The sequence below is a fragment of the Nicotiana tomentosiformis genome, chromosome 3 (assembly GCF_000390325.3).
Source record: "Nicotiana tomentosiformis chromosome 3, ASM39032v3, whole genome shotgun sequence".
Classification (NCBI taxonomy): domain Eukaryota; kingdom Viridiplantae; phylum Streptophyta; class Magnoliopsida; order Solanales; family Solanaceae; genus Nicotiana; species Nicotiana tomentosiformis.
The window spans coordinates 26,187,214-26,214,458 of NC_090814.1; the positions used below are offsets into that span (position 1 = coordinate 26,187,214).

The following is a 27,245-nucleotide window of genomic DNA, read 5'->3' on the forward strand; positions in this document are numbered from 1 at the left end:
AACCATGTTTTTTGAAACAAACCTCATAGTCATTGTCACATAGTTGACTAATGCTGAGAAGATTGTAACCAAGTTCATCAACCAGATACACTTCATCTACATCATATGTTGAGCTGAGAGGAACCTTTCCAACTCCAATTACATTTCTTTTTGATATGTCTCCAAATGTAAATGTTCATCCATCTAGTTTGGTGATAGTTTTGAATAATTGTTTGCCACCAGTCATATATCTGGAACACGCGCTGTCAAGATACCATTTTCCTTTTTGATTCTTCTTGCGGTGTTCCTGCAAAATAAAATTACTTGTTTTTAGGTACCCAAGCCTGCTTGGCTCCTGAATGGTTAGATTTATGAGTGTTAGCTTGACTAGAGGATTTAGGTCACCAGACCCATCTCCTGTTGTCCTTGATCCTGCAACGGTAAGAAGTGTGACCAGGTTTTCCACAATAAAAACACGACAGATTTTTTGGATTTTTAGAATCCTTTTCTACTAGTGTTATTCGACAGTACTCAAGTCCCTTTTGTCGGGGGCGCTGCATCTTTAAATGGATGCAGGTGGTTCCACCGCAGAAGATATTGATCAATGATAGCAGTACACCTTCTTCCCAGCTAACTTGGTGAGCCCCATTTTATCCCGGGGTCAGGAATCTTTTGTACTTTGTATATTCTATTTGAGGTATAGCTGGGGCCTTGTTGCCGGCATTATCATTGTACTCTTCTTTATCTATAGAGGCTCTGTAGACATAGTGTAGGTTGTGTATTGGTACTAGAAAAGTCAAACTCGTTATGTTGTATTTGAATTACTATTTTCACTTCAGATTATGACAAATGTGTGGAACTGAGACTTTAAAAACGAAGTAACTAATGGTAATGAATTAGTATTGTAGACATGATCACGTTTTTGTCTAATTCATAAAATTATATATTATCTTTATTCGTGGATGAGTTTGGGTAGAATGAAATCTAACAGGCTTGCTCGATCGGGTTCACTCGATTGAGCGCCGGTCGCGCTCCTCGGTTTTGGGGCGTGACAGATCCTTATTTCTTTCACCTTGTTGGTTCCTTCATATGTGACCTCCAATTTATCCCACATTCCTTAGCAGTTTCACAGGTTGAAATCTTTTCATACTCGTCTTCACTGATAGCATTATACATAAGATTTTTTGCTTTGGCATTCACAGTTATGACAACAGCTTGTTCATCAGTGTAATCATCTAAGTCAAGTAGATCAGTTGATACTATGGCTTGACCATTCTCATCTTTCTTTGGCAGAATTGAAAGATTTTCCTTTTTTATCACACGCCAAATTTTGATGTCATATGACATAGTGTATGTTTCCATCCAAACTTTCCAGTGAGAAAAGTGTTGTCCGTTGAAATATGGAGGTCGTACCTGAGAGGTTCCCTCTTGAAATAATGCACCGACGACTGTGTTTGATCCCATGATCTTTTTCTCACTAGTTGTTAAGCAAGTTTGTGAGCCTTGCTCTGATACCAATTGAAAGTACAAGAGGGGAGGTGAATTGTGGTCGATTAAAACTTAGTTGACTAAATATGAGTTTAGTCGACTAGATTCTGCACAGTGAGCAGTTAAAGAGAAATAAACCAAGCAAACAAAAAAATAACAGGACACAATAATTTTTAAACTGGTTCAGTGCCGGTGAGGTACTTACATCCAGTTTCCCTTGGGTCACAAGGGTTTTCTTAGCTCTTTGATAATAGGTTACAATGGTGATGATTTTGGTTCGCTCACCATCAACGATATTCAGCAATAATAGCTTTTGTAATATTGACACAGCTCTCTTTTTGTATTTTATCTCTTCCTATCTTTTATGACACTTGTAAACTCAAGAATACAGTGTTTGTACTAAGAATTAGAAAGGTTTAGAACCAGTTTCTGTAGTTGCATATTTAATCCTTGAGTTTGCCAGTCTTCTTATAGGCTAGATTTGAGAGCTATTGTAGATTTGTCTTTAATAGATGCACACAATATTTTACTGATATTTGATTCAAGATAGGTGCCTCTAATTCCTTCATGAGAGATGGGCTGGATTTAATAAATCTAGGGAATGCTCCATGTCGAGATCCTGGGAGTGCTTCCGTGCTCTATGCTTTGTTGAAGAAAGGAGCAGCACTTCAAATTGTCTCCATTTGATGGGCTGGATTAATTTATCCAGGGAGTGCTTTCATGCTCCATGCTTTATTGGGGAAAGGAGCAGCACTTCAAATTGTCTCCCAGTATGTTATTTTTCCCATTCAAATTGTCTCCCACTATGTTATTTTTCTCTTTCACTTTGAATCTCCCGTTTTATAGAATCTGCATACACTTGTTTCTGGATTTGCAGGTGAATTACATGTAAGGCAATGGTTCAAGATACATAGCCATTGAGTAGATCTTCGTTCCTTTTAGCAATGTTGTTGCTCAATAGAATCCGCATACACTAATATAACATTAGTCAAGACTTCTTTATGGATATTGATCATTATTAAAATTCTAAAATTAACACAAATAAGAGTCCAATTATATGGAGTTTGGCCCTTAAACATTTGTATGGTTGTTGGGATTTTTTGTTTCTTTTTCTGATCGTAATTGTTTTAGAAATTGTGTTTTAGTTCCTGGCTTGTTGAACAAAATATAACCACACTGTAATCAACATAAAATCGCCAAACTTTTTACATATTTTTGCAGAACTTTCAGATATCCAAAAAGAAATCTACATGAGGTAAAAGAAGAAAATTTTATCCCTGCTATTTAGAACCAAACATTTAACAAAACAAAACAAAAAAAAAAACACCACTATTCTAATTGGAATAGCGGACATGCAAGAAAAAGAAAGGAGATCCTACCCCGATAATCAAGATTCAGTGTTACTCAGCAAGATTTAAGATGAGACTACCAACTCCATTCCTTTTATTTTAACTAGTGGTGGTCTGATAATACATATCTCGATTACTTTATTATAGGGTATAGGAAGGAAACTGAAAAACCGCACTAAATCGATAATTCGAGTCAAATTGAGGAAAAAAACTCGATTATGGTTCGGTTTGATTTAGTTTGGTGTTAGAAAAAATTCCGACCATAATGGGTTTAATTTAGTTTTAACTAAAAAATGTCAAACCGAAACCAAATCAATCCGACATTACATATATAAAAAATTTAAGTATATTTAATATATAAAAATATTTATCGTAATATAGTTTATAAATAATTTTTAAAATTTTTCATAGTTTTATCATTTAACGTGTTATTTCAAGTTTGGACTTAGAACTTTTGAATGCTCCAATATGTTTTATAGTTCATTACAAATAAAGCCCAAATCAAAATCAAATCAATACTAATGTTAACAAAAGACATTCAATCTAATACTAGGAATGATAATATGTTGGATATATATTTTTTAATTTGGTAATAATTTAGATAAAAATGTGTAACCTATTTTTGTTTTTTTTTTTAGTGCTTAATCATGTAATTAATAGTACTTATTAGCTGTATTTATTTTAGCATGACTTAGTACTTTTAAATTATGTTTATTTTTATTATGGCTTATTAATTAACAATATTTGTTTTGTGCGATTTCGTTATCGTTATCGTTGAATATTTTAAGACAATGTCATGACACATCTCATATTTTGTATTATTTTCTTGGGAAACGTCTTATATAGTTGTATCTTATTGGGATTATTTGGAGTACAAGTTATATGTTTTGTGTTATGAAAATTTTACTGGAGAAAAACTCGAAAAAATCCACCGAAATAACTGAAAACCCGAGAAATATCGAGATTGAAAAATCCGACTTTTGTTAGTTTGGTTTGGTCTTTAGATTCAATAACCTGACACAATTGATTTGATTTGATAATTGAAAAACTCGAACCAATCCGACCTATACGCACACCCCTACTTTATTGTTTTCTGTTTACCTTCCACCCATATAATTATCGAGTAATTATGTCCATTAAAATTTTGACATATGGAAAAAAGTCATTTAATGTTTTATTTTGTCTGTCCTGGAATCCGTAGATGGTAACTCCTTTCCTCCCTGCTAAGTTGCGATCTTGCTATTCATGATAACAGAACCAAATCATATTATTCTTTATTTGCACTCTTATTAACTTTTGAAACGTTCTCTTGTCTCCCTCATCGTCTCCACTGGTGCTAAATAAAATTATCCAAGTTGGTTACGTTTCACAAAGTTGGTTGATATACTATAAAATTTAAGGTATATATATATATATATAAAATTCGGAATGGACAGGTTTATATTGTTGTATTTAAAATAAAAGTCACCCACTTTAGGGGCTTTTTAAAAAATCAAATCATGCAAGTCGACCTAGAAAACTTTCTAGTTAATGAACTAGAAAATGAAACGGAGTGCAGCGATGGAAGATCAATTGATCAACTCCAAGGAAATAGAGCAATTATTCGCACTTGAAAAGTTCCAAACTGTCTAAAATCAGTATTATTGGAATGACTGAAATACGTTGCACCCCCGTGGGTATATTGCTTGTCAAAAATCACTGTCGTCGACGCAAAACTAATGTGTAAACGCGATCCACATTTTTGGATTACAATGAAGAAGGAAGAGACATTGTTCAAGAAAAGGATAAACAACGAACACATGACCCTGCCTCCATCCGGGGCGGCTTAACGAAGTTGGTGGCCTAAAGCCAAATTGTATTAAGAGGCCTATTTCACAAAATTCATGTAACAATGAGACACAAAAGATCTTCTGTTCTAATCAATTAGTCAGTTAAATATGAGAAAGTAGTTAAATCAAAGAAACAGAGTTTGAAATTGGAAAGAGAAATTTCAAAGTCATGTGAAAGAAAGGAGGAAATATTAGAACGGAAGAGGAAAATAAATATACTACTAACAAGACGGAGATTTATCGCTCTTTCCTCACTCATCTGTGCATTCTTAACCAAATAAATAAATATTAAAATTTTGACTCGAGTAATCCCATAAGATATATAATACATAATAATATAGTATAATATTTTGGGTGCCCTCTAGAATTTAGGGCCTCACCCTCCCGCCGGCCCTGCGGCTCCATCCTTCCAATCAATGTGCATAAATTATTGATTCTTCCTGCCAATATTCCTTACCTAATTCCGGTGGCGGACCCGCTAGCGGGTTCAACTGAATCCGCTTCACAAAAATAAATACTATGTATATGTATAAATTAGGATTAAAGCTGTTTAAATTTTGCATAAATATTTTATTTGAACACACTTGACAACTACTATTTTACGACTAAATTTATTTACTTCTAAAATTGAACTCGCTTGCACAAAATTCTGGGTCTGTCACTGTCTAATTCCTTCGTACCAAGCCTTCAATCAAGAAAAAAGCTTTTCTTTTTTATGGGTGGGGGATTTAAGCTCTCCTTTCGTCATGACTCGCAAGAACAACCAAACTCAAAGGCTAAAACTACACATTGCGGAGAGGGAGATTAGGCCAAACTTCTACCATATAAAATTTGAGAGGAACTGGGGCATAATATATATATATATAGACTGAATTTTTTAGGTGAAGACTGAAGAGTACTAAACTAATTCTGACCTGCTGTGAAAGAGTTCAAAAGATCATATCTAGCTTCTTGATTTTGCTAACTATATATTGCTTCAAGAATCAAATAAGTTCAAAAGTTCAGGTTAAGGGTGGTTCGATATGAATCCAATTTTCTCATAGTTGGTTGACTTAAATATTTTAAAAAAATATTTTCTTTATATTATGAAATCTCTTTCAAATGATTCGGATCACTAATGTGGTTTAGAACAAAGTATGAGCTACGGGTGTGTTATAATTCAAGTTAGTTATAAAGTCCTATAAATGTGTCTTATCAAGGAGTGGGCATGCTATAAGATTGAGTGGGTGCAAAGTTATATGTTACTATATTATAGCAGCTAGTATATATATTGAAAATGATTATCAAGGAAACAAACAAAGCCATATGATCCGTCGTCTTCATTTCTTTTCTGATCTCAACCACTGGATCAAGAACAACTAAAGAGAAGACCCATCGACTCCAACTTGAGGTATAAATAATTTCTTTTAAAAAAAATACTTAATAAACGAGTAATGTTCATGCTACTTATTCTAGACTTCTACCACCTGAATCCTTGCTATAATTAGTCGTGTCTGCAATAAAACAAAAGTTTTTGTCTAGGTAAAGTCGCTGCATTAATTGTTTGTGGCCCCCCTCAAAAACTTTATGTTCATTTTGGCCCCTGAAATCAATGATAATTTGCATATAAAAACATCATATCATTATTGTATAGTTACTTTATTTGACTTTACCCATGATTGTTTTTACATTGACTAAGTTTAATAAGTAACGAAGAATCAAGAAACTATTTTTGAGGAGAAAGAAAAGGTTTAGTTCATTCCTCCCTTAGACAGCTATCACATTAAAATCCTACTTCATTTCTAGTGTCAAACTCCTTAGATCAGCCAAATTTTGGACGAAGTCATCGAATTGCATCAGAATTGACCAATCATCAAACGGACAATTTTCTGGTCAAGGTTTAAACCTGATGTCTTGATGGTTACAGCACCTTGACAACTACATTTGCATGCTGTGATATACCTGTGGACGTGATTTATCCAACTAAAGTAATAAACACGTTAAAAATACTCCAACATATATTATTCAGAAAATATAAAAATTAAAATTCGGAAGACGTTTAAGATATATATATATATATATATATATCACTTTTAAATCAAACAACGAATTTCAACAAATAGTTTACTGTTTTTACCCGTAAAACGGTATAGTTGAATTTGTAACGTGGTTTATAGACACGAAAATTAATTTGATCCAAGAATATAAAATAACTAAGAATAGAAAAAAATCTGATTAAATAAACTTGAAAAAAATATAAGCGTGGCTGTGAGATGAGCTTCTCTGAAAGCAAGAATAAGAACAATATGTAGAACAGAAAGAAAGAATGTAGTTAATAAAACCAATAGCCTTTTTGTGTACAGATATTTTCGTATCCTACAATGAATATAAATTCTTCTATTTATAGTTCAATTCAGAGAGACAAGAGATCCCCAAATCAAGCTCTTCTTTAATATGAATAAAACCCCTCTTGATGGCTGCATAATGATTGAGGATTAATGCAAAGATTTTTTGTAACGCCTACTCATTGAATGCTGTCTTTTCCAACCGATATTTTCCTTTTAGATCTTCGTCCCCGGTTCCAGTGCCTTCGAAACATATTCAGCACCGGTAACATGTTCGTAACCGGTGCTAGTAATTTACTGACTCGTATCTTACTTGTCTTTACTTTCACGTGTCAACTCGTCGAGCATCCACCTGTCGTTCATCAATTTTACTCCATACAGATAGTCCTTTTACTTTTCGGTGATAAAACTCTATGTTATCGGAAAGTAGATAAGACCTATTTTCTTGGCGGAAAATTTTCCGAATGGTTTCTGATACTTAAAAAGACACATATCTCCTTGCATTTAATGATCCGAACATGTGTTATCCCGTGATTTGACAAATAATTTTGCTAGTTTTCTAGGTAATGATGATCATGAATTCTGCCGCCTATAAACTTCTCCATTTCTCATCATTTTTACCTTTCACTATTACAAACTCTTCTTCTTCAAATTTCCTTAAAACTTTTCTGCAAATCTCTCTTCCTCGGTAAAATTTTCTTACTCAGATTTTCCATCATCATGTCTTCGACTACCCCTTCCCCCGTAAATCCAGGCATATACATTGGTGGTGGCCCTTCTAAGAAAAACAAACCAAGGAAGCTGATATGGTCCTCCTACTAGCAACATAATCATCCCCTCTCAACTAAATTCTGAGACGGATCTTCAAGTACAAAAGGAACCTCTAAATCCTAAAAATGACAGAAATTTGTCTATTAGCAGATATCCTTCTTCCATTCATCCTTCTTGCATTCCTATTGTGAAAGAAGATTGTTACTGAAAAAATATTAGAGTTTTAGCCCTGAATGAAGTGGAAATGATCACCTTTAGTAAACCAGGGTTCACGTGCTTTTACATGTACCCTTTTACTTTAAGAATGGGCCGAGAAATAGATCCCGTTATTAGAATTTTGCCACAACTACCAAATCTATTTGGCTCAGGTAGGTCCGTCAATATGGCGAACGGTAGCTTACCTTCGGGTATTGTGCTCATGGGCCGGTAAAACCCTCACTCTTGCTCATTTTATCAACCTCGACTCCCCAAAGATTTTTCGAGGAGGCATGATCAAATTCAGTAAACGTGGTCATCATGTCATCGTCACCAGTATTGATGATGATAATTAGGAGTGGGCGTTCGATACTGTATTTAAGAATGACGGTTCGGTATTCGGTATATCAATTGTGCATACCAAATACCGTACCAAAGTAGTTTGGTACGGTTCGGTATTTTCTTGTTTGGTTCAGTATGGCTTCGGTACGGTTTCGGTACCGTTATTAATAATAACAGTAAAAAAATAATACCTTCAAATAGTGAATGATTTCCTAATAAATTTTGATTTCATTCGTAGAGTACTATAGCCAAGTTCTTCAATTTGTTGTGTAAGCAGATCATTGAATCTTTACACTCCAATCTAATAGAGTGTAAAGAGGAGTCCATCAAGGATAGCTGAGTAATAATTCGAGGATCAACTTTCAATAGAAATGATATTCCACTCGTAATGTCAAAGATGATCATTTTTACTTTTTGGTTGGACATGGCTTACTTTTACTGGTTAGGGCTTAAGAGTTGGACTTGGACTTAGTTTTATTTGGGCTTAGTTTTACTACTTAGGCTTACTTAAAATTTTCGGTATTTCGGTATATCGAAGTATCGAAACCTCAATACCGAGAACCTTACCGAAAAATCGAAAAATTAATACCGAATTATACCAAAATACAGAATAAACCGATACCGAAATACCGAATTAATTCGGTTCGGTTCGAAATTTAATTTTTCGGGTTTTATGCCCACCCCTAATGATAACGATCGTGGATGGACGGAAAGGTATTCTTCCGGTGATGGCACCTCCTATCCTTGAATCCTAGAACTTTACTCGTAAGTTTTTCAAATATTCTTTTCCTTCTGCATTAAATAAAATGTCCTCTTTTTTCTAACATTTATTCCTCTTCTTTCAGCTACCAGTTGGGTTCCTCCATTAGTTCAGAACCTAATATTTTAGATATTTTCACACCGGACTCCCGAAAGTTGAAAAAACTTTCACCCAAATTTAATTGGAAGGCAAAGAACCATGGTAAGTAAAACTTCTTTTTTTCCTTTTAATCTCCAACATGACGTAGTACAAATTTGTTGACTCCCTTTCATAATACACAAGACTTTCGAAGGGGTCTTTTGTCTTCCCCGTTGTTGAGGTTTCCCATGACCCAACAGTGGCTCATCAACAAATTCAAGCAATCATTGATCAGAAGAGGGTTTATGATGTCTTTCTTGCTTCCGGTGAAGGTCCATCTTCCCTAAGTCCCCAGCCCAAGGAGAAAAAACCAAAAAGAAGACATACCTCCAAAGCTAATACTCCGGAGAAGCCTTCAACAAAAGAAACCCCAGCTGGACCGACCACAGTGGTCCTTGATGAAGATGAAATCGAGGATGATGATAAAGCAGTTTCTCTTCAAAGAAGAAGAAGAAGAACTTCCCCTACTCAACCGGATGCTCAACCGGAAGAAATTCGAGGACTCTTTACAGAAATGGAAATAGTTGAAAACTCAGAGTCTCGTTTCCAGGATCCAGTTGTTGCTTCAGGTTAGAGGAGTTCCACCTTTGATGTTCCTCTACCTCCAAATTCAACACCAGCTGCAACACCATCATCTCCTACCTCACCACCGGCCCTAACTAAAGAAATGGACAGTGTTTATTCCTCGCGGTCACCTGATCACGGGAGCATTAAGAACACTTTCTCGGCACCTATTCGAAACTCTGATGGTAAAAGTAGTGTCACTCTTTTGGTTTTGAATGAATGCCACTTACTCTCCAAGACGGTGAGATTTTCCAACTACTTGAAGCCTATAGCTTCGAACAAAGATCGGGGAAAGATGGAGGCTCTTTCTGCGGGGTGTTTGATCAATAACAGCATGCATTTTGCTGCTCAGCTATCAACTTACTATTATTTAATTTTATTTTCTTTTCTTTTGCTAAACATTATCCTCAATAACGTTAATCTTTGACCTTTCAGGAGAAGCTCCTTGCCTCAGAGGGCTTGCAGAAGACGATCCAAGTCAAAGAAGAACTTGTTGCCGAGCGGGATCAAATTATCGCTGAACGAGATCAACTCGTTGAGCGCCTCCTGTCTTTAGAGACAAGACTTGATCATATGGGTAAGCTTGAAGCCCAGTTGGAGAAATCTTAGAAAAAACAAATGGTTCACAACCGAGAGGCCGCTCAACTGCATACAGAACTTTAGTAGTTGAAGGCCAAGTGGGCTGAGCTGCAGGATGTTATAACTGCAGGTACTGAACGTGAGTCTGCTTCCATGGAACAAATAAATAACCTGGAAGTAAGCTTACGTTCCAAAACCCAAGAGGTTGCTGCTGCCGAGGAGAAGAGAGCTAGGATGGAGGAAAAGTTCAAAAAGGTCATGGAGCAGAACTGCAAACAAGCGAGGACAAATACTTAACTTTGCCGGACCTATGGCATCGTGAAGGTTGAAAACGAACAGCTGCAGTCCAAAATCAAAAAGCTTTGAGCCAAACTACAAGATTAAGAAGACTTTTTCCTCCTTGAGAAAACTTATGCAATTTATCACATGAGGATGAAGACCTTGGAGGAGGCCAAAGAAGACATTTCAAATATGGATGGATGCATTGTTGAGGCTCTTGAATTAGAGACAGCTGCCTTCGATAATATTCCTGCTTGGCCCACTTTTTCAAGCTCCTTGAGAACATGTTCTGAGTCCACGGGAACCAAAGAGGAAGCTGAAGAAGAAGATAAGGACAAGGATGAAGGTACATAACCGAATGTGGAACATCCTTCATCTTCAAAAGATGCAGGATATACTTCTCTTCCTTCGGACTCTGTCGACAAAACCAATTAATGTAATATATATATATATATATATATATATATATGCTGAAACTTCTATTGAGTTTGGAATTTTAAGAAATAAAAGACATCTTTTTGCTTAATTTTTGTGCAAAAATATATTTTTTCCATTTGATAAAGTTTGGAAATTTCTTACATCCGATATTTAATTCCGTACATTCATACTTCCGATTTTTACCCTTTAACTATGAGGGTTTTATAAGAGAGGGTCCTTATATTTATGGTGATCTTGAAGATGACGTCTCCTGTTTATTCCGGCACAAACATTTGAAGTTTAAGTAACTTTGAAATAAAAAAAAATCATATCATTTTATTTGGACAAGAAATAAGATAAAAACAAAAGGACTTTAATTTATTCCTTTCATTTCTAAAAGTACATTTATATAAACAAAAAAAATCTTAAGCAAATAAAGTTGCCAATACATATGGCTAACTTGTACTACTTATTTCTACGGGGCTGATCATGCAGTCTCCGATCCCGATAAGATATAGCTTCCAGTTCTAAGAGTCCCCAGTCGTAATGACACTTTTAGTGTTCTGATACACAATAACCCCCCCCCCCCCCCAGTGTTTGGATGCTCAGTATGAGAATTCGAACACTAGAGTTCTTGATGTTGTCGATGATCCTTCTTCATAGTATGATTTATGCCTCATTATAAACCTTGCCAGAAAATCCCAATTGGGACAAAAACTGGACGAAGGGAAAAAAAGTGTAGCACACACATTCAGTATCAATAAGGATCTTCAACAATAATACCTTTTGAGGTGAGTCACGTTCCAACTACTTGGTAATTTTACTGCATCTTGATTTTCTAATTGATATGAACCTTTACCGGTTATAGGTGAAATACGATAAGGCCCTTTCTACGTTGGTCCTAGCTTTTCAGCATTAACTTCTCGGGTACTTTGAGTCACTTTTCTCAAAACTAAATCTCTAACTTTGAAATATCGAAGATTTGCTCTGTGATTATAGTACCTTTTTCATCCTTTGCTTTTGTGCCACCATCCTCACATATGCTAAATTCTAACGCTCTTCAAGCAAATCCGGCCTAATTAGCATTGCTTCATTATTCTCCTCCCCGTTTGTTCGGGAATACCTTATGGTCGGTTACCTATTCTTCACCGAAATCAAAACTTCTGCGCCATACACAAGGGAAAAGGGTGTTTCTCCCGTGTTTGACTTCGCCGTTGTTCGATATGCCCATAATACCCCCGGTAACTCTTATGGCCAGTTACTTTTAGCATCCTCTAATTTCTTTTTGAGGTTTTGAATTATCACCTTATTGGTTGACTCCGCATGTCCGTTAGCATTTGGATGATATAGAGAAGATGTGATCCTTTTGATCTTCAATCCTTCGAGAAACTTTGTGACTTTGGAACCTATAAATTGTGGCCCATTGTCACAAGCAATTTATGTTGGTACTCCAAACCGGGAGATGATATGATCCCAAATGAAATCAATCACTTCTCGCTCTCCAATCCTTTTGAAAGCACCTGCTTCAACCCATTTAGTAAAATAATCAGCTAAAACCAAAATAAATCTCACCTTCCCGGGCCTTTGAGGCAAAGGACCAACTATATCCATCCCCCATGTCATGAATGGCCACGGTAACACCACAGAATGCAGAAGCTCTATCGCATGATGCACTAATTACGCATGATGCTGACACTTATTACATTTTTATACAAATTCCTTCGCGTCTTGTTCCATCCGAGGCCAATAGTAATCAGCCCTTATCAATTTAAGAACCAATAAGTCCACACCGGAATGATTTTCGCAAACCCCGTCATGAACTTCTCTCATCACATAATTAGCCTCTTATGTTCCTAAACCTCGAGCCAATGTGTAACACCCCGGAAAATTTTCGAAGTACTTAAGTGGTAAGCCCGGTAAATTTTACAAAGAAAATAATATTTTATGGTGTCGGACTAGGCTTATGTGTTTGAGGCGGCTCAGACTTTTTGGGTTGAACAATGTACCGGAAAGTAAAGAAATTTTTTTTACGAAAAGATGCATTTCTGCGGTCCATTATGCGATCGCAGAATCACTCTGCGAACCGCATAATGGTCGCAGAGTGAAGCAGTTAATTGGGCCAATTGGAAGCAATTATGCGGTCGACTATGCGACCGCATAACTGTTATGCGGTGCATTATACGACCGCATAACGGTTATGCAGATCGCATAGTGACCGCATACACATACAGTTCTTTTGGCTATTTTATAACAACTATGCGACCGATATGCGGTCCGCATATCGGTTATGCGATTGCATACCTTGTTCCGGAGCTCCATTTTTGGATTTTTAAAACCCGACCCTATTTCGTTAAATACACTCTTTGGGTCATTTTTAAGTTATTATCTGATATTTTAGAGTGAGAGAGGGTGCCCTAGAGTGAGAAGGTGTTCTCCAATATTTGTCCTTCAATTATTACCCAAGTTTTGGAAGATTAAGAAGGGAAAACTCACTAGGTCTTCATCCTAGAGGTAAGATTCTACACTCTAACCCTCACTTTCGAATTTTGTGTAGAATTGGATAATTAGCAAGATAATTTCTGGGCAGTAGGGTTATTTATTTACATGCATGTGATATCAAGGGGTGTAGGAAGATTGTTGAACTAGGCATGGTAAATATTGGGTTGTGGGATGATGGAATTCTCCATAAAAAGGGCCTTGAAACCTTAATGCACACCCAGTATTTGATAAAATGCTCAAATGAGCTAGAACCATAACCATCTTCCTAATTTTGGTTCAATTTGTTATATTTCTAAAATAGATTGAAGTTGCTAAGAATTACGGAATATTTAGAGTGTAAGGAAGCTCAAGTGAGGTATGTTGGCTAAACTCTTCTTTAAGAATTGGAATTCCCAATATCCTTGTAAGTTCCGAGATGTTGATTATAAATGGAGTATTCCGATAAGTTTTGTGGTGAAGATATATGTTCAATTCGTGTTTCAAATGCTCTTATCATATTGCATTATAAATTGAGGATGTGTCCCAAACTATGGATTATGTATCCACATATTATAATTTCTAGTCGTGATTTATGTGAAAGTTATTATGCCAAGTTGTGTAGAGATTGTGATTGTGATCCACCTCCACCCGCATACATTGGGGTGAGGCGGCATGACCACTTTGTGTGGGAATTATGGTATAGAGATTGTGATTGTGATACACCTCCACCCGTATATATATATTGGGGTGAGGCGACATGACCGCTTTGTGTAGGGATTATGATATTGTGGAACTGCACCTCCAGCCGCTTACATTGGGGTGAGGCGGAACGATCGCTTTGTATATGGTTTTGGTATTGTTGTGGCACCACCACCCGTATACATTGGGGTGAGGCGGCATAGCCACTTTGTGTTGGTATTGGTATCGTTGATGTATTTCCACCCGCATACATTGGGGTGAGGCGGCATAGCCGCTTTGTGTAGATTCTTGGTACTGTGGTTATACATCCACCCGCATACATTGAGGTGAGGCGGCAGGGCCGCTTGATTTGAGTTGTGGTATTGTACGTACACCTCCACCTGCCTATATCGGGTGAGGCGGCGGGGCCGCTTTGTGTGAAGATGGTTATAGAGGATCTTATCTTAAATCCTATAAATGTTGTTGATATCTTTTAATAAGCTTGATATGGTTGGGACGGTTATCTATATTATTCTATTGCCGCACTGGTTCATCATAATTATCTTATATTTCTAAATTCTTAAATTGATGTTTAGTTTTCATACTAGTACTATTCGACAGTACTAACCTCCCTTTTTTCGGGGGCGCTGCATCTTTAAATAGATGCAGGTGGTTCCACAGCAGGAGACATTAATCAGTGATAGCAGTACACCTTCTTTCCAGCTAACTTGGTGAGCCCCACTTCATCCTGGGGTCATGTATATTTTATTCTTTATGTATTATGGTTGAGGTATAGTCTGTTGCCGGCATTATCATTGTACTCTTCTTTATCTATAGAGGCTCCGTAGACATAGTGTTGGTTGTGTATTGGTACTGGGAAAGACAAACTATGCTATGGTGTGGTTGTATTACTTGTCCATTTGAGACTTTAAAAATGGTGAAACTTATGGTAAAAAATTAGTAATTGCAGACACGACCACTTTATTGTTTAATTAAGAAAAACATATATTCTCTTTATTTATGAATGAGTTTGGGTAGAAGAAATCTAACAGGCTTTCTCGGTCGGGTTCACTCGGTTGAGCACCGGTCACGCTCCACGGATTTGGGGCGTGACACAATGGTCCTTGAAAAAATCTTCGGTATAATTCATCAACAAGGGAATAACGAGCAACTTTAGTTCATAGCGCCCGGAGGCTTTAGAATATTTAGGTAATTTTCCATGCCTTAAATATTCTATAAACTCATTTCTCCAATCACATATTAGGTTGGTCGAGTTAACTTCGCAATACCCATCCATGTCCAAGACTGAATGCAACAACTGAATAACTACACTAGAAGTAGCTCCTTTCATTTCTGAAGACAACCCTAAATTGGCCAATGTGTCTTCCTCCTCGTTCTCTTCCCTTGGGATGTGAATTACCAACCACTCCTGAAACCTTTTCACAAAGATGCTGACAGTCCCCAGTCCTGTGGCCATATGTTTCGTTGAATTCACACCATAAACTAGGATCATTTTGACTAGGATCTGACTGAATTGGTTTCGAAAGTCTTGCCTATTTGATGTTTCTCATAGTTGAAACCAGTTCTACCAAACTAATATTAAAGTTGTAATCTGACAACCAGGGATATGCCGAATCCCGGGACCCCGATAGTTCTTTCTCCTTCAAAGCCCTGCTACTTCGACCATGGTCCGTCCTTATATCCGATACAAACCTTTCTGAAGACTGCAAACCTTTAATTCCTCGCCCATCAGCTCTTTCATAAGGCTGGAAATGATTTCTGGAAGACCTTCGGTCTACATCGAAATCACTTCTGAACATCTCCTAATTCCGATCGCGATTGTGACCTTTGGATGACACCAAGAACTCAGTTGATCATCTTTAATTCTGATTTTTGATTCATAAAGATGATGGACATTTGTCCATGTGGTTGCCTGAAACTCCTTGAGCGATTTTGAATATAGTTGTTTTCCTAGCTTGGACTTTTCTCGCCCCGGCATGAGCTTTAATAAAGGAATCTACCAGCATTTCAAAAGAGTCAATCGAATACTTAGGTAAAAGAGAGTACCATGTTATAGTACCATTTGTTAGAGTTTCGCCGAATTTCTTCAGCAGGACAGATTCTATCTCATGTGAGGCCAAATTATTTCCCTTTACAGCTTCATGTAAGTTGTGATATGCTCGTGTGGATCCAAAGTTCCATCATACTTCGGAATATCAGACATCTTGAATCTTTTAGAATCATCTCCGGGGCCGCACTTGGTCTGAACGAAAATTGCCTATACTTCTTTGAATTTGGTCCCTTCAATACTGGTGGTGCTTCCGGGATCTGATCCATCCAGGCGTGGAATTCTTTAGCATTTTGATCCATCCAATTATTTATTTTTCTCATGAATCTCATGAGCTCGGTTTTATAGGGATCATTTGTGTTGTTGTCGTTCTCGAATCCACTACCTGCACCACCAGCTTGATTTTCATTAAAATCAAACTCCTCTCTCGAAGTGACGTTACCAGTTCTTTGTGCTGTTTGATTTGCAGGCACGCCGGGAGGGGCTCAAACTCCTCCATTGGAATTATTTGAAATAACCGAAAGTGCTTACTGGTGCTCCATTGTTATACGGTCTTCTCTTGAGAGATAGTTCATGATTTCCCTTTGTTGCGCTTTCAAAATTTTTACCGTTTCAACATCACTTGTTATCAACACCACATTATTGTCTACTCTTCAACCCCACCCCACCCCACCCCACACCTACCCCCCCTCTCTCTCACCCAACTGAAGAAATCTCAAGAGTCAAGATCTAGAAAGGAGCAGAATCAGATTCAGAATGTCAGCAGCGTCGACAATGGCCGTGATTGGAGCATCAAGCTCCTGGTCAAGAGCAATGTTACAGATCTCACCTTACACTTTTGCCGCTCTCGGCATTGCTATTGCCATTGGCGTCTCTGTTCTTGGTGCCGCTTGGTACGGTACCCTCTTAATTATATGCAAAATGATTTAATTTTTGTGTTATTTTTTCTTAAAGGGTATCCAAATCTGATTAAAGTTTATGACTTTGTTATGGATAGGGGAATTTACATAACTGGAAGTAGTTTGATAACAGGTTCATCGTCAATATCATCAGGAGTTGGACTTCTCACATGCCGCCGATGGTTTAGTTTTCGCGAACCAGAATTGTCTCATCTCTGTCGTTGCGGGTTTTGCTGGTTGAATCATCGCATTGAAACATATCCTCACGCTCGTTGTTTGGTCCAATATTGAAAGAGTTGTTCACATCATTAGCTACCATCTGTTTTTTTTACTTTGACTAAAGAAAAGCGTCAAAATGCGTTAGTAACAAATGAATGGAACAAAATAATAACACAATTGTCTATGCCCCATGTGGGCGATAAATTTATAGACACATGAGTTAATTGGAACCAAAAATTTAAAATAACTAAGAACAGAAATAAATTAATTAAATAAACTTGCAAAAAATACAAGTCTAACTCTGAGATGAGCTTCTCTGGAAGTAAGAATAAGAATAATATGTAGAACATAAAGAAAAAATGTAGTTAATAAAATCAATAGCCTTTTAGCGTACAGATGTTTTCGTGTCCTACAATGAATACTAATTCTTTTATTTATAGTTTAATTGAGGGAGACAAGATCCCCAAATCAAGCTCTTCTTTAATATGAGTAAAACTCCTCTTGATAGCTACATAATGATTGAGTATTAATGCAAAGATTCTTTGTAACGACTGTTCATTAAATGTTGTCTTTTTCAACCGATATATCTTCCTTTCAGATCTTCGTCTTCGATTTCGGTACCTTCGAAACTTATTCAGCACCGGTCACATTTTCATAATCGTTAACAGCTATTTGCTGACTCATATCTTACTTTTCTTTACTTGCACGTGTCAACTCATCGAGCATCTACCTGTCGTTCATTAATTTTACCCCGTACAATTACATAGTATCTTATCTGTCAAATAGTTTCGAGGGGAGGCCAAGAAAACGGGAATAATTGCTTTTGTCAAGCAGCTAGCCTATAACTGCCTTGTTCGTGGACATACAATTAATGGAATTATTTTATTTTTTGTTTCACATTTATCTTTATCAATGGGTTAATACTGCAACGTGTCGATGTCATGATTCTAATGTTTTGTATATATCCAAAATCAATTTGCATGGGAAAAAGATAGTTTGAATCTCAGATGGGGTCAGCATAAGAAATTAAAATACAACTATTCATTAACGTATTAAGCATCGCCAGCATCGGTTAAGGGTCAACAGCAAGGATATTTGTCTTCATAATGGGAAACAGGTTGATTCGAATTCATATCGTAGCATTAACATAATAATTAATTATTCCAGTAGGTTTGGAGTAGCTGATGATTGATTTTGAGCTTTTGAAGTAATAGGGCTTTGTAGTTTCAGTTCTTAGGCCTTAGCAGCAAACATGGACCATATACAACAAATTCAGAGACGGAGTCCACCTCTATTGGTCAGGATTAGGGTTGCTCGTGGTTCAGTTTGGATCGATTTCTTTCGGAAAAAAATCAAATCAAGTAAATCGATTTTTAAATATTAGAATCAAACCAAACCAATTAAGTCGGTTTTTTATCGATTCGGTTTGATTCGATTTTGTCGGTTTTTCGGTTTATTCGGTTATTCATCGGGTTTTTTCTTAAATATGAAACATATACTACCAAACGCATATTCCGGTGACTATATTTTCAAGGTAACATTATCAAATCAATTACTCTTTGAGAAATCTATCATTTACCGAGATATATTGATGATAATTGAATCAAATAGTGATGAATAATTAAGGTACTCAATTAAAAATTGACTATTTTTAACATGAAATAAATTCTTGTACTTAGCAAAAGAAAACTAACAATCAAACTAGAATGTAAAGGCAAAAAATTAGATTATTATAATAGCAAAAAACTAGACAAAAAATATAAATGACTAGTATGTACCATAAAATTTTAGAAATTTTATATAAAAATATACATATATATATATGTGTAATAATAAATTTAAATAGCTACTTTTATAGTCGGTTTGGTTCGAACTTTTCAGTTATTTTTTATTAAAATTAAAACCAAATCAAATTTGATCGATTTTTAAAATTCAAAACAAAAACAAACCAAATCTAAAAAGTATCATTTTTTTTGTCTGGTTCGATTTTTCAATTTTTTACTAACACTCCTAGTCAGGACATCTCCTTCCTGTCTTTATCGGTACAGTACTATTTTTGGAAGATACATCTCCCCTTTACTCCAGGGCATGTTAGTGTCAAGTTTCCACGAATTCTTTAACCACCATCTTTCATTTGACAATAATAAGTATCGTTCTTTGTTTAAAAATAAAAATAAAAACAAGGACCAAGATTTGAAATGCAACAATAGTACGTACATGTCACAACAAAGACAGCGAGATGCCACCCAAGAATATTTAAGCTTGCAAGATGGTCCTTGCTGATTCGCACATGATTTTACGATGCCCTATACTACTCGGGTCAGAGCTTAAGTTAGTGATACTTATGGACTATGACTACTGAACTTTCTCCATCTAGGATATAGCATTCGAGCTATTTCGCCTCGCAACACAATTTGAAAGGTTGCACTATTCGAAAATCTCTGGATCTATACTTAATTTCAATTCCCCGAAACATCTCGCTGATTACCACGCATTCCTCATCTCTGGGTGTCTAGGTATTTGGGTGGATGCAGTACCTGAGCGCAATTGTGCAATTCCGAATTGATTTTGAGCTCCTAAATGTGTATCAAAATAGAAAAAATATATGGTAGAAGGGCCAAATATCTCTCTTTACTTTAGGATATTGTCTGCATTTAACTTCCGTTATATTATTCGACCAAATTTACTTCTACCGTTATACTATCTGGCTAAATTTACCCATACCATCAACAAACTTTTAAAAATTACTCTTCAGTCCGTCATGTGACCCAGAATCTCCCAAGTCATTTAAATTAAATCAGTTATTCTTCTTCTTAATCCATTATTTTCGAAATAATTGGCATTTACCTGCTTTTTTAATGAGGGAAAAAGTAAGAGAAAGAAATATTAAAATTAATACAACGGTTTGTAAACAAAATATAGTAAATTGAAGAATCTTAATTAGGTAGCTTGTCTAAATTCTAAAAGTATTTACAACACTCCAACTTTAATGAATTTGTTGCCCAAAGGTATAGAGACTTTGCAAGTATTAGTGAAAAATTAAAGTTCCTTAAAAACTTTACATTGTCGAATTCAACTTTGCTTTAATCGAATGCTTACGCATTGTGTTCTCTTAAGTTAGTTAATCGAACTTTACACTAACCAGACAATAACAAAATATATTCAAATATACATGCACATACATGATGAGCAAATTGCATATAATACATAATATTTAGACTCACTGAATTATACGGTGTGTATATGGTTAATAAATAAATAAATTTTAAACCAATTCCAAACACATTATCACAAGAAGAGAAGTGGGTGCATTGGTAATTAAAAATTTCCATGAATAATTTGTATAGTTTAGTACATCAATAGTAATTTCTGAAAATAGTGGACCAAGAAGAACAACAAATGATTTAAATAAAAGAAATTTGGAAGATTTTGGATTACTTAACAAATCAAGGGGTATTTTTAAAAGTTTGCTGATTGTAGGGGTATATTTGGTCCGATAGTATAACGGTAGGGGTAAATTTGGTCCGATAGTATAACAAAGGTTAAATGCAGACAATATATGAAAGTAGAAGGTGTATTTGGTCCTTTTCCCTTTTTAAAACTATCTCAAAAAATATTTATAATATCTTTACAATAAAAGTTCAACTTTCAAATAATACACCACCCAGAAAACTATCAACTATGTCCATTTATAAGTAACTTATTACAAAATTTGGCCAATTCATTAAATATTAATAATATTAGCTAATTAGCTATTTGTAGCCAAAAAAGGTTACATTTTTGCTTCTTTTTTTTGAAAGTGTTACTAGAATAGATTGGGTACATCTTAAGGAGTTTGAATCTCAATTTTGAGATGATTTGACAGAGTTTTTGAGGTGGTTTGAATTGAAAATTCGAAGTAGAAGATGAAACATGAAAAAAATAATTTGTGTATCACATATGTATCATATATGTATCAAATGTGTATCACATGTATATCCGTGTATACATGTGTGTGTGATACATGTGTCGCAGAAGAATTTTTTGAACTCGATTTTAACTATGAATTTTGATACCAAATCACCTTCAATCTTACTCAAAATTTGTATATTGAATCGTCTATATGTTTTCAGTGAATTTCAACCATACCCATTGAAAAATGTCATTTTTTGCTTAGATTTTAGAAATCTTATATATATATATATATATATCGCCTTGCATCTAATGTTGTTGATCACGCTTAAAAATATGGAAGGAGATCTTTGCTTGTGATTCTTGGAGAGAAAGAACATTATTTATTTGATTTTTCAATTTTTATATGTGCTTGGCTAGTTTTGATTAATAGTTAGAGATTGATAAGTTAAAACTTATTTGGAATATTTACCTGAGATTCCAAAAAAGTAACGCCAGTTATATTTTGGATTCTGCTAGACCCTAACGTTTACACTTGTTTTAAGAGCGATTAAAGTATAGTTGATTGATTTATTTTATTGATTAAATAAGAAAGGCAAAAAGAACAATTTATCAATTATGAAATTTCACTTTAACACGTGTAAAATGAATGACGACAATTGATTAATTTTATGTGGACCTATTTAGTGAAATACCAGATCTAGTTTAGACAAAATGACTAGATAATGCCATGACATGCAGAAAATGGACCTAAGGATATTGTTTGTCATTTTGCAGTAATTGAGTTCACCTTGATAAATTCCAGGTATCATGCAGATTGATAACAAAGTGGTCAAAAAAAATTCTGCATTTGGTTGATCGAAGCTTACACCTTCGCACCTGTAATAGCATTTGATAGATGAAACTTATATGTTTCTTAGTTTAGAAGTCTATCAAACGTAGCGAGCAATACCTTAAAAGCAGTTTCTCATAGTACAATCTGACGACACTTCCACATTGTATGATGTGGTTTTCAACCTCTAATTTGAGAATTAGTTCCTGCTCTACGCATGAAGATGAAACTAATTTTTTGTTTCAACTTACAGTTGATGACGAGTGAGGTTTGTTATAATGGTATCCAATCGATAGGTGTGGAAGATATTGCTTTGATACAACTCTGTTGCTTACACGAAGTTGTAGTCAAAATCTAAGGGAAACCAGTCAAGAGGAAACTTGCAGCTTTCTATACTTCTGTTGTCCCTCACACCAGCATGGCTACAGGTACCTAATCAATATGAGGACCGTAGGGCTACTAAGTTCATCTCCAAGAAGTAAAGATGCGGTGAGCCCAACTGCATTTTTGGAAGTCAAAACTAGATGCTTCATCAAGAAGTTGAAATGCTTCTGACGGAAAATCCTCGAATAGCACCAGTATTAGCAGCTTGGAAGCCTGAGTGGTAAAAGCCTGCTCTCTGTAGTTGTTTTTGTGCTGCCAAATAGCTTACAGCCTTTCTTTACCTTCTAACAAGGAGCTTTCAGAGTCAACAGTCATCTATATCGTGTGAACACTGTAACCGGCATCCTCCGATGTCAAGTTCTCCCTCCAGTTCTCAAATTCAGATTCACCAAATACTAATTGCTTGATACCAACGTAGCTGTTCAGAAGATATTACCGGGGTGAGTCCATGGCTGCAAACTGCTAGTAACATGTGGAAAACAAACGGCAAGAATACAACAAAAACATTCTGCCTGAAAAGTACAACTTAGAAATCCTATTTAATGTGATGCTTTGCGACTAACACATTTAATTGAGATGAAAAAGAAGGTGGCGTTTGCCAATAATGGTCTGCAGAGGCTAGGATTTAGGTTCCAGGCATACTCATCTTGATCTAAAAATTGTTTGCATGTTGGGAGAAAGAGAAACCAAATAGAGAGTCTACTTCAGAATGAAGAAGGAACTGAAGCTTACTCGGAGCTTATCTGTGTCAAAGCATTAATCAGTACATCCAACAGTAAATGCTCACTTGTCCCAATGTCCACCCTATCATAAGAAAAAAGTCAATTTGTAAGCAACAAGCACCATTTCATATCTAAGGATAACTAATTCAACAAAATAACCTTTACCATATGCGAGCCAAGTTATCTTGAATCTCAAGATCCCCAATGTTATAGAACGTAGTAGGATTTACATTTGCCCCCTGAACAGCATCATAACTTGGCCTTTTGTCCAAAGGAGATTGTGATAACTGCCATGAAGAAACTTAGTTGGTTGAGCCTAAAATATAAGACACCTCTGACCCTGTGAAAGGCTATTGTTTGAGCTTCATCAAGTAAACATATTACTACCATTTTAGATTGATAGATTATTTCTTTTCGTTTCCAACCTCTAAAATAAGCACATTAAAAGTACATAATTTGCGGAACTTACTTGCATATTCAGCGAATTGCATCCACCAAGACGTCCAACAATGTGCCATGAACGAATTGTCTGCAACAAAGTTATGAAAACTAAGTCCATAAAATACATAAGCAAATGTATCAAGAATCATGAAGCATAAATTACTTACATCACAAATCAAGGAGATATCCTTCTCCAACGGGGCATTGTAGAACTCAAACCATATGTAGGAGTTTGTAAAATCAAATCTGAATCAGAAGTAAGCAAAATTTGTTATGAAAAAATCACTCCTGAAAGGATCTGCCAGAAAATCTCAGATCTAGCAAGGCACTCTTTCAATTGCATGCAGAATATTTGTCAGATAATTATCCTTCAGTCAAGATTGTCGGAAAATGTAACTGTAATGAGATACAACCAAAGGACTAGAATTGTACTACTACGCTAAAACTAACACTTTCTGTTCAATTGCTGACATAAAGGTGCTTCAGAGAAAGGTGGAATCCAGAAGAAGAAGTTGTGCTCGTTGCGGGGTAAGTCATCACCAGGCATATTCGCCCAAAAACAGAGAAAGCATCGAGCATTTTCACTCAAGAAAAGGTTCAATCCCCTATCCTTCTAAATATAATCAAGCATACAAGTCAAGAGGGAAAGGAGTTGAATAAAAAGAAAAGACGACTTTTGATTTCTCTCAAACAGGCACTTCTTTTATCCTTCCTAACAAAACTTTTAATATTAGGCATTTCAGGGTTATATTAGCAATGGGGTGTTCTAGTCTATAGCCATCTATTGTTGAACTAGAAATCCTTCTCTGACAATTTAATTGGAATGGAACTGACAGCAGTTCTAAAGAAAGTCACGCACATCGAGATCGAGTGAAGGGCTAATATCAAATTTACTGAATTACTCGATACTTGCGCTGGTGGGAGGTACCCCTGGAATTAGTCGAGGTGCGTGCAAGTTGGCCCCGACACCGCGGTTATAAAGAAAAAGTATTATACAAAAGGCAAAGATGAATATAATTTTGGTACTTTCTTGTTATTTGGATTATTTCTTGTTATGTACATTGTGACCTATAAAATGATCAAATATGTCCTTTGCAGACATTAATGTGTTCTGACAATATATATAGATTATGAAACTATTCAAGATATGTCTTCAGATAACAATTACAACCCGTTTTTGCTCAACGGATACAAAACACGCATGCTTTAGCACCTGGTGCAACAACAAGCAGAATACCACTTGTAAATAATCCAAGAAGCATGACATATATAATAACTACTAAAGGTAGTAAGAACAACAACAACTAATTCATCAACTAATTCCCCCAAAGTCAAAAACTAAGATTATATATTAGTATCAGTTGTTTCATTTATGTTTAATTTTTATTCAGTGTGAATCCGCTCATGCCCAATCCTGATGAGCGGGTCCATGCTAGACTAGATGCATCAGCATACGTGTTTCACCAACTTGAGGTTAGTAGATAAAATAAAACCCCAGTCAATGGAATTAAAAAGCAATTGTATGAAGAACAAGGAAATCTCACGGATTTGTTTAGCTTTAGAGTGGAACTCAGTGAGAAAGGTAATATTGCTAATTCTATCAGACATACCAAAAGGATGCAATTAATGATTGTTAGATTCATCAAGTAATATGTTTTCTCAACATGGTTAGTCTACTCTCGTGCATGAGTCTAAACTTACTTGTTGAATGTCACATTCATGGGTGTTGCTGAACCTGTCTTCGTATGTACTATTTTATTCCTTTTCTTTCTCAATCTCTCCTCCATCTGATAACAAAGTAAATACAGTTAATTAGCAAAAATATTAAATTAGAAGTAGACAGAGCAAACTACGAGCAACTAGACAAGTAGACATTTGTTTCACTTCATTGATGTCCAATCTACCTCTGACACAGATGTTCAAACCAACAAAAAATTTCAATTCTAACTCATACCCAATTGAAAAAAGCCACAAACATGAAATACAGAAGACAAGTGTAACAAAAACCATAACCTGCATAACTATATCAAAATAATTAAATTAGTTTGCACTTCCTTTCAAGAGAAATTAACTAATTGAATACAAAATTATTAGGAAGAAACAATCGGGCAATCTTTTTAATTTTTTATGATGATAGTATTCGGTCCAGCTTGCACGCATCTCACTATTTTACTGGGTGTCTGCTACCTCCCACCAGCACAGATACCAGATAACTCTGCCCACCAAGGCCTGGGCAGATGAGAAGAAATCGCCTAGTGCTTTATTGTCTCTGCTGAGATTCAATGGATTTGAACCTCAAACCTTATGATCGGCAATAATTAAGATGATTTGTACCAAAGACAAAGGAAACAAAAACAAAGAACCACAAATTAATTCACAAAGCATATGAGCCAGCAAAAAAACTGACCCTTGACTGAGCTTTAACCGGATCATCAAGACAGCTGCCAAGAATCTCAGCAAGCTCAGGATCTTTGTCATAATTCTTCTCATCTTCTCTACCTCTAAACCCTCTACTACGAGAAAATCCCTCCGCCTCCTCCTCCCCCTCCTCCATTTCCACATCAATATAATCGCCATCATCGTTGTTTTCTTCAAATGTGGTCAGCAAAGTTTTTTCCCTTTGGCAGTTCATTAGCGTCCTCATACATGAACTTTGCTTGGGATGAAAAATTAGAAATGAGTCGCAGTGACTAAACTGGGGTGAAAAAACTTTGCTATGTGAAGTCCGAGGTAGTTGGAAAAAATATGCACTGTGCTGCAACATAAACATCTACAAACAGAATTTTGATTATAAACAGCTAAAAATAAAAAGTAAGAACATATTAACTTATGAATGTATATACAACAAATAAGAACACATATTAACTAAAATTAGTTATTACCACTAAAAATCATCGCAAAAAGGATAAGGGTTTTGGCCTACCTAGTAATATACAGGAAGTAAATTAGGTACGGAGAGAAAAAGCAGAAACATACACTTTGATGCGTAAGGGAAAAAGAAGCCGAAGAGCTCGCTGCAGAAAGAGATAGGAGGAGCAAACTAGCGCAGAGGTTGGACTAGAACATAGCCTGGAATTTGCCGATTCCTTTGTTTTTCGTCCGGCTAGTAGAAGGTAGTTGGGCTTGGGCCAAGTTCCTTCTGATCAAGTGGTCCAAAATATTCTTGGGCTTTTAGCATATTTTGACGGTCCGTCAAAAATAATTACAGGCGTAAGCCAAATATATAAAAAAAAAAAAAAATATATATATATATATATATATATATATATATATATATATATATATATATATATTATACATTTAATATTTAAAGATTATACATTTATCGAATATTATTTGGGGGCGGCTATATTATATTAAAATCCCAAATGTTTTTCTTTCTAAAATATTTCATACCAAAATACTTGTATTTATAATTCTATAAAGGATAATTTAAGGGATAAAATCAAATATTAATGTCAAAAGTATACTCTATGGGGTCGTTTGGTTTGAAGACAAGTTATGTTAGGATTAGTTAAGGATTAATTATGTTGGAATTAGTTATTCTAGTATTATTTCTTATTAACTGTTTGATATGTTGTATTAATCCTAGAATTGTTAATTTTACTGTTTTATCCTG

At 35.7% G+C, this 27,245-nt stretch overlaps 1 protein-coding gene across 2 annotated transcripts; it reads right to left on the minus strand.

The window, feature by feature from the left end:
* Positions 1–22,123: 22,123 nt before the first annotated feature.
* On the minus strand, positions 22,124–26,746 carry LOC104109193 (uncharacterized). 2 transcript variants are annotated; one of them, XM_009618421.4, is made up of 8 exons: positions 26,603–26,746; positions 26,034–26,396; positions 25,328–25,413; positions 23,794–23,872; positions 23,655–23,714; positions 23,351–23,472; positions 23,196–23,267; positions 22,124–22,881 (listed from the first exon to the last, which is right to left on the minus strand). In XM_009618421.4, the coding sequence occupies exons 2-8, from the start codon at positions 26,394–26,396 to the stop codon at positions 22,779–22,781; spliced, it is 885 nt and encodes a 294-aa protein (XP_009616716.1). In that variant the 5' UTR covers positions 26,603–26,746; the 3' UTR covers positions 22,124–22,778. The 2 variants fall into 2 exon arrangements, with proteins under 2 accessions (XP_009616716.1, XP_033515323.1); XM_033659432.2 differs by having other exon boundaries at positions 26,550–26,657.
* Between the last annotated feature and the right edge of the window lie 499 nt (positions 26,747–27,245).